Genomic DNA, 9,111 nt, shown 5'->3' with positions numbered 1-9,111 from the left:
TCAAATATGATACTATTTGTGACCGAATACCTCAATATCAATATTATGACGATAATATCAAAATTGTGACGATAAAATCGATAGTGACAATTCATTTGATCAGATAAAAAAAGAAATCTTAAAACATTCGACAAGTATAAAACTAGGGCTGAAGTGAACACTTGCAATATGTCACTATGATAATTTCCAAAAATCCAGGGCGACATCCCCGGCAAAAAAAGGAAACAGCGCTTTCTGCTGTTTGTTTTCCGGTAGCGCAGCTCAGAATCTGTTCTTGAGAGATTATTGTAGCCTTCACGATACCGATAGAACATCGATATGTTGCCCTGGTCTACATCCAACCATCCCTCAAATCTGCAGCAGCCCCCATCATCCCTTGCTCCATCTTCCTCACTTCCTCTAACCCAGTAATTCTCTTTCTCCCATCGCTGGTGCTGCTACCCCCATCCCCCCCCCCCCCCCCCCCCCCCACCATCAGTGGTCCTGCAGCAGCCCGTCCCACTGGATGGGCTGGGAGAACACCTCCCTCTCCAGCCACATCTCGTAGCTGTAGTGGAAGTCGTCGGGCAGCTCCACGCGCTGGCCCAGCACACTCTGCAGGCAGTTGTCCACGGGAGCAAACTCGCCGTTCATGCGGTTCTGGTCGTAGCGGCGGCCGTTGAACTTCTCGATGCTCTCGCGCAGCGCGCACTCCTCCGCCTGGAAGTCCCACGGCCGCGCGTCAATGTCTGGGTGGGTTGTTTGGGGGGGGGGGGGGGGGGGGGGGGGAGGTAGCGGAAGACAGAGAGAGAGATGTAAGACCGGGACTCCACTGAGTGCATTGCGTTTCGACAATTGCGAATGGGCGACACCGTCCAGACGACGTGGAGCACCCATCATTGATCCCCTGCGTTGACGATGACGCGATGCTGACGGACGCTCGATGGCTGCAGTGGCGCTTTGGCCTAACATTGACAGTGTTCTGCAGGCAGTAATAATCACATACTTTACTTAGAGTAAATAAGTAAGTGATTATTATTATTTAGAGTGCAGAGACTAGAGAGAACAATGTTGTGTGCATCATAGAAGCTAGGACACGGTAACCAATATATCTAGCATCTGTTGTAGCAACATGGCATCTAAATAACATTCTAGAAACTATAGAGGGTATCCAGTGACATGACCATCATCATACCCGGAGGTTATGCAGGAAAGCCTACTGACTGAGTGGCTTTCTGGCCTTGACAGCCCATACATCCAAACAGAAATGTCCTATCTGATTACTTTGCCACTCGCATTGCCACTCACGTTATGCATGCGCATACCCTCTATTGGATGGTAAACAATTAACCTAGAATTGATCTGAATTAGATAGCGTGCCATCTAAATGAGTGGTTCCCAAAGTTCCCAGGGGTTCTTGAGGGAGTTCCAGGGAGTTCCAGGGGGTCCCCGGCTAAATGATAGTTTGGAACCAAATGGACCTGTATGGGTCTGTAACTCAAGAGTGTACAAATGGAACCAAATGGACCCGGTACACTCTCAGAGTTAAATTAACATTGATTTTAAATATATAAATCCTTCATTAAATCATTAATGTCATTAAATGGGGGTCCGTAGCCTATTGCAGGTCAAACTGGGGGTCCTTGAAATTAAACGGGTTGAGAATCAGTGCTAGAACCGTAAAAATCTTCTCTTATGGGGGGGTCCCTGGCATATCTTTTCATATGGGCGTCCGCAGGATAATTAGCGTCAATTTGGGGGTCTTTGACAAGAAAAAGTTTGGAAACCACTGAGAAAAAGAGATCACAGAAGAGGAAAAATAAGATACGTCTGCATGGTAGCCATATATTTTTCAGTTGCTAGCATAAATCGATAGAGAGAGGTTGCCAAGAAGAAGGGCTACAGAGTCAGGTGCTCTCTCTCTCTTTCTGCCACCTGCAGTGACAGATACACAGATCCAGAGTGTCCCTTTTCCTTGTTACCATGGAAACACATCACACCCACACCCACACACCCACACCCACACACACACACACACACACGGACCCTTAATGGGTTTAATCAGGCTGCGTTCCTCACCGTTGCCGTAGGCCCAGTCGTCGTTGAGGCGGTGTCGGACCTTCTGGTAGATGGCCGACATGGTCTTCATGTTGCTCTTGCGCCACTGGCGGCCCAGGTACTTGGTCTGGATCTTCAGCAGCTTGAGCACGTACAGCTGCATCATGGCCTGCTTCACCTTCAGCGCCCTCTTCAGGATGGGAGCTGACTTGAACACCACCAGCATCTGACGGGACACAACAGCTCATTGGAGTGGGATCTATGCACACAGAATAACTTGTCCTACTTCCGGGCAAGGTATATGAAAAATAAGGTAAAGACACCAACGTCATTTTCGCTATCATACAATTACAGACGGCAGAATCGTCGCACCATGGGAGCCAAGCTACAACCGGAAGTTCGGTGGAAGCATTGGAGAGCCCTGTGACCAGCTCATGAACAAACATTATTTCTGAATGACTGAGACCATTGTAAAGTAATCACTTCTGGAAAATAACAGAAGACCTATAACACATCATTGTCTGTTGCTTTTCGATGTGTACAGTACACTGTGTAATTTTATAGAGGTATCTAAAGAGCACAAAGTACGTTTCTGAACGTGCCAAGTATCGCAAGACTGTCCACAGTTTCCTGTCTGGCAGCCAAATCTTGCGAGACCCCGAGACAGAAACTATACCTGCCGCTGTTTAGATCCTCAAATAAAGTTATGTACTGTGCACATCGAAAAGCAAGTGATTAGAAAACAACCTGTGATATGTCTTCTTTTATATTACTGAACCGATTATATGACAAAAGGTCACAATTGTTCCAAAATAATGTTTGTTTGTGTGTGTGTGTGTGTGTGTGTGTGTGTGTGTGTGTGTGTGTACCATGGTCCTGGAGTGCTTCCATTTGGTCAGCTTGTTGAGAATCCTCAGCAGATTGATACAGGAGAACAGATTCCTCCAACAAAACTGATTACAGTCACCTGCTTCCTGGAAATGTGCACGTGCACGCACACACACACGCGCACACACACACACACACACACACACACACACACACACACACAGAAAAGAAAACACCAGACATCCATTGAGATATGCATAACATGGCATATTAGTTATTACGCATGTCTGGGACATACAAGAGCAGGCAGGGCCGATTTTATGGCCAGGGAGTCATTTTTACTGAAAACTACTATCACAGATTTTTCTGTGATAGTAGACACCTTTATGAACATATCTGTGAAGAAAACTAGTGGTAAGCATTTTTTGCAGATTTGCCACAACTTTTGCTAATTTTCCCTAACTAACAGCTGTGGACTCACCAGGCTCTCTGCAGTCAGTTCGGGCATCTCATGGACCACACAGTGAGGGAAGTCCAACACACAAATACTGCAAAGACCACACACACGGGGACCGTTTACATCACATACAGACATAACAAGGCCTAGAATTTCATAATTTTATGGGCATTTTTAGTGATGAAAATTATTTTGATGTCAGCTAGGGCAGCAAGGACATCAAAGGAAAATAATGATTTTAGGTACCGTATATTTTTGTACATACTGTAGTATAACTATAAATTAGATAAATGAAGGAAAAAAATAGTTAATTTCACATATATTTACTATTCATTTACAAAAAGCATTTCATAATTATCAACATTACAAACTTAAAGGTATATTCAGTGATTTGACTTAATTCAAATATCACTTATTTCTTCTTTTTTTCTAGATAATCCTCCCTACTATAGAGTGTGCTGACCATATAAGGAGTTCCTCCCTGTCCCCAGTGAGCCCCTGGGGTCAAAAAACCCTAGTTTCAGTTTTGGTGGCGGGTGGCAAAGCCTTCATCCAATCAGGATGAGAGGGGCCTTCCTCCAATCATGATCGAGTGGGGGCGGGCCTTGGTGCACATGCTGTTGGCCTGTTGCACTTCCCCCCACTGTAGAGTGTGCATGTGCACATTTTGTTACCGGGGCGGACTGGGTGGTTTTCCAAATCACCCAAATCACTGAATGCTCCTTTAAAAGTTCATACATACTCGACTTTAAGCTAATCGGTCACTGAGCGGACCCATTTGAAGATGGGGATGTAAGGGGTGATTTAAGTATTCACAATCTCAACAAGACAACTGGTGCCTAAAAATGGTAATGACAGGAAAGCAACAAAGGAGAAAAATCAGCTGGGGGAACTGGGGCAGTGCAGGCATGCCATCAAGGCCACTGTGGCCTTATGTTAGGGTATATCATTTCGTAACTGCATATGGCCAAACTGAGGGGCCCTGCCGTGGACATGCCACAATTATATGCAGCGTATATACTGCTGTGACACTAAAATGTACTCACTTTTTACACACGATCTTGTAGTCCAAAATTATTTCATACAAATCTTTTGTGTCTTTAATATAGGCCTACCACGAGTACTGTGTCAAGAGAACGTTTGTGACTGGCCGAGCACACAATGCATACAGGCATAGAGAACATACTGTACACTTGACTACGGAATGCAGAGAAGACAAGCGCTAAAATAAAAGTTTCCAAGCCAGACATTAGAACCTATAAACTAAAACGGATATAGTACATATTACTCCGACCCTATAAACCAGATCAGTGTGGCGTTGTGCCCTGAGATTGGTAGGTCCGGGTTAAATTCCTCAAACCAAAGAGTATAACAATGGGGCCAATTAAAACACCTTGAGGGCCCGGACCTATTTAATACATTAATAAAATGTGCCCATCATTTATAGCGACCGGACCACTTTTACCGGGGGACCGGAAGTTGTTGTGAATGTCTGTGTAGCAGCTAACAATAGCCACACCACTCTAGAGTCGATCGACAACGGGAGGTAAGAATAAATCTATCGCGACTAGCGACTGGACCGCGGAGCTCCGTCTAACACAGGATCTTTTTTCATAATTAGACGGGATGATTTAGATCGCGAGTTATGAACGTTTTAAGATTTTTGTTTTCGTCCGCTAAACAGGCAGGGAACATTTTCGATGACGTGTCACTGTTGTGCAACACCGAGGATTGGGCAACAAGCGCCCCTAGGCTGTGGAGCGATGCGACCGGTTTTGATATCATTAATCTCCGTCCCATTTATCAGTCCTGGGAAACTGACCATGAACTTGAACTTGACGGTGATCTCCGTCTGGGGCCCTTAAACTGTTAATGCCTCCCTGCTTGCCACTCAGCGTCCAGGTGGTGTACATCACGTTGTTTAGTGGGTCCGCTAGTAAGATTAGGCCATTTCCGTGGAACGTTCGCCACAACAATAGGGAACATAGGGTTCAAATTGTTAAGCTGTGGATCACAGCAGAGCACGGAGAGGCTTCTTTACCTGTTTTTGGCACTGATGTAGGACATGATGTTCTGGTTGAAGAACTTGAGGATGAGCGGGATGCAGTTGGCAAACACCAGGTGCTGGGAGACGATCTCAAACTGCAGGAGCAGAGGAGCAGAGGAAAGCGGTCTCTGCTTGTTTAAAGTCACATTGCATCGGTGTACAGTACAGTCCCTCTTCTCCCACTGTGGATTGATCTTTGAGACATAGCGATACAATTTCTTCCTTCCCGATACCCATACAGTAACTTGCGTATTGTTATCTCCCGATACAGAGTACCCGATCCAATATAGGTGTGTAATAACAACAACTAAAACCTAGAACACTGGTGACCGGGGATCCTCTGGGTTCCTTGAGGGGGTTCCAAATGGACCCTTACAGGTCAGTAAGGCTGAGAGTGTACTAATGGAACCAAATGGACCATTTGGTTCCTCAGAGTTATGGGCGTTCAGGAAATTACAAAGTTTGAGAACCATTAATAGTTGTTAAATGTAGTGTAAGTGATATTAGCCAGAAAATAGCAGTCAGGTGAATAAGGTTAGCAGGACACTGCCAAAGACACCAAGAGTTACCAGCCAGCATGTTAGTGCTGTGGGAACCAACACACGGGCGCCGGTCACGAGGACGTCCCACATTAACATATCTACATGTACTCTAGAAAGACACAGGAGTGCAAAGCACCAACGAGCTGGCCAGATGTATGGAGAACCGGGATGACTGGAAGCAACGATGGAGGGCTCGTCTGAGGACGACCTAGAGAGAGAATTTCGGTATCGGAACAACTCTAATTGATCTGTAGTTAATCTAGGGCTGTCCTCTCAAAAATGATATAATTAATTAGTGTACAGGGTCTTAGTCGACAATGACTTAATTAGATAATAAGTCGTTCTGCTTCCTTCCCGATAGATTTACAGTATGTCGTTTGTGCAGTGATGGGTTTAAGAGATTTGTAAAAGCTGACTTCTAGTACACATTCCAATTAGACAGGCTTGATTTATAACAATTGTACGGGGGCTGGGTAACAATATAAAGAGACATATTTATAGGAGAGGTAGACCCACCAAAAGAGAAATGACCTCAGCCACATCTTCACAAATATAAATAATTGATTCTGGCTGTCATCTAATATTATGTCTCATAAAAAATGTAAAAGGTCTGGTAGGTCTGGTACAGCAGTGGCATCAATAGTAACAAAATCACAAATCATAGCGACAGCCATACCTACAAGAAAATTGACTACATGAATCTAATGATATGAATCAAATGTGTATAAGTTATCTTGCTGCACTGGCTCCTTTGCCTTCCCCTCCCTGGGTTCTCTTTGCATGAACCAATGTGTTTATCCATTTGTGTCCCACTCCTCCTCTGCCAGCAGAGGGCGCTCCATTGCTACCACACTCACAGCTCATACAGTCCTACCTGGCACCAAAGGCTATGTAAGGTTCTAGTTCTATTCTATGCCATGACATGCGCCTTAGACTGGGAAGCAAATGGAATGCATTGAAGTTGGTGACAGCTGGGTGGACAGGCCTATGAATAAACAAAACAATTGTATAACTACCATATTAGATAAATTGCCTTTGTCAGGTAATAATACAAATAAATAAAAGAAGACCTGCATTCCGATCTTGCTTTTTCGATGTGCATATCGCTGCTGCCGGGCAGAAATCTTGTATCTCCATATTTTTTTGTGTGTGAATTAATGCTCTACTTTACTTCTGCATGTTAGAGTGTCACACAAAAGGAGCGGAACATATCAGATCTACAAGCTCACAACACAAGCTGTTATGGGCTGTCACTACGAGAAATGGGTGCCAGGCTGTCACAAATAGACAGTCTCACGAAGAGTCCATATTTACAGCACAGTCAGAAACTTGCCCTGTGCTCTTTAGAAGCAAAGGTCGTTTTCTGTACATATATGCTTATTGACACTAGTGTTGATGAATTCATGTATGTTGTTGTATGTCTTTAAATGTCATGATGAATTCAATACATAGGACCACAATGGAAACAAGCCCCTGGGGCTCTTTGTGTCATCTTTTTAGCGTCGTTGTTGCATGCTCGTACCACTGTACTGTTTGCAAACTGTTAATGAAGTATTCAATCAATCAAAATCGGGGGGCAAAAATACCAACGAGAGCAGAATTGTAAGTTGTAACAGCATGTCAACTCCTTGAAATGAGAACCAAAGCATCTTTAAAAGGGAGAACTTGGGGGATTTTGAAATGGATTCTCTCTCTCTCTCTCTCTCTCTCTTTGAGCCAGGGGTTTCTGACTGAGCGCAGGCTATCAGTGTAAAGCAGGACGATACCATCCCCCCCTCCTCTCCCCACCGCGACAGACAGGACCTGCTCTCTCCATGGAGGTGCGCTTTAATGCAGGAGGTAAGTAACTGTGTGGGGGTGGGGAGGATGGCTGAGGTGAACCCGATGGGGGGCAGGGAGACATGGAAGAGCAGAATGAAGGAGAGAGAGGGGGGGGGGGGGGGGGTGAGATAGACATGAGGAGAAGACAGAAAGATATCGTTGATGTCGGGGCAGGAACCTCGCACATCCTGATCTCAACTTTCTATGTTTTTTTCATAAATGACGAATGACCTACGACGTCATCATAAAAGAGTGTCGCACAAAAGCAGCTAATAGCTAAAAAGCAGATAATAATAATAACTGATCTACAAGCTCACAATCGTGACTCGTTGTGAGCTTGTAGATCGGCTATTTAAAAGAAAAAAATTATGGTAATAAAAAGGGAACGTTTTCACTCAACAGCGATGACATGCTGAGCTGTGGCAAGGTGCTGGTCGCAGGATGGACCAGGCCTGTGTGTGGGTGTGACTGTGTGTACCTGGTATATGTGGTTGAGTTTGAGGTGTTTGAGCAGCAGTAGCAGCAGAGCAGAGATGGCCTTCACAATGATCTCCTTGTGTCTGTTCACGTCGATGCCCAGCTTCATGCTCTGCAGCACCGTGATGCTGACACACACACACACACACACACACACACACACACACACACACACACACACACACACACACACACACACACACACACACACACACACACACACACACACACACACACACACACACACACACACACACACACACACACACACACACACACACACACACACACACACACACACACACACACACACACACACACACACACACACACACATCATCTCCACGGGTCCTCACTAATGCGCACTCCAGGGACGGTTGCATTTCTGTTTACATGCTCCGTCTCTCAGAGGGGAACTGTGGTTTGCCTACCGTTCAAAACATCGGTGGGAATTTAAAATGTCTATTTCTGTGAGCTAACCTTCCAGGAAGACGCAACAATGTCGTTGGTAGGCAACATTTCTAACTGTGCACCTCTGAGACAGCTTTATGTATGTTTTATAGTACCGTACCATCAAGTAGCCTACAGCAGCAAAGCTTAATGTCTCCTAAACATGTATTTAAAACAAATTAATCTACAATTCATTGTACTACAATTCATTGTACAACAGTGATTTATACTTCATTGTACAACATAGTCATAGTGAGCTTGTAGATGTTCCATTTTCGCAAGCAGAGCGTGCAAGTACTGCGATCGGCTTGGTATCGTCTTGTGTACTCACGGCATTTCCTCAGGCAGGACGTCAGCCAAGATGTTGATGGAGTCCGTCTTGGCTTTGGAGGTGGGAGCGGCGGCCAGTAGCAGCTTCAGCAGGGCAATCTGACGCCAGAGAACATTGGACA

At 45.1% G+C, this 9,111-nt stretch overlaps 1 protein-coding gene across 1 annotated transcript in view; it reads right to left on the bottom strand.

Moving 5' to 3' along the window:
- Positions 1–468: 468 nt before the first annotated feature.
- strip2 (striatin interacting protein 2) overlaps positions 469–9,111 on the bottom strand; it is a 46,635-nt gene continuing 37,992 nt past the window's right edge. Inside the window, exons 15-21 of the mRNA XM_079494114.1 lie at positions 8,991–9,088; positions 8,211–8,337; positions 5,364–5,464; positions 3,347–3,413; positions 2,907–3,011; positions 2,059–2,263; positions 469–728 (exon numbers count right to left, since the gene is read on the bottom strand). Of these exons, the coding sequence (XP_079350240.1) occupies positions 475–728; positions 2,059–2,263; positions 2,907–3,011; positions 3,347–3,413; positions 5,364–5,464; positions 8,211–8,337; positions 8,991–9,088 (957 nt within the window). The 3' untranslated portion in view covers positions 469–474. The remainder of the gene's footprint in view (positions 729–2,058; positions 2,264–2,906; positions 3,012–3,346; positions 3,414–5,363; positions 5,465–8,210; positions 8,338–8,990; positions 9,089–9,111) is intronic.

Source organism: Electrona antarctica (genome assembly GCF_951216825.1).
Source record: "Electrona antarctica genome assembly, chromosome: 23".
NCBI classification, from domain to species: Eukaryota; Metazoa; Chordata; class Actinopteri; order Myctophiformes; family Myctophidae; genus Electrona; species Electrona antarctica.
The sequence above is the reverse complement of the archived record's forward strand: the minus strand, read 5'-3'. Positions and strand labels throughout refer to the sequence as shown.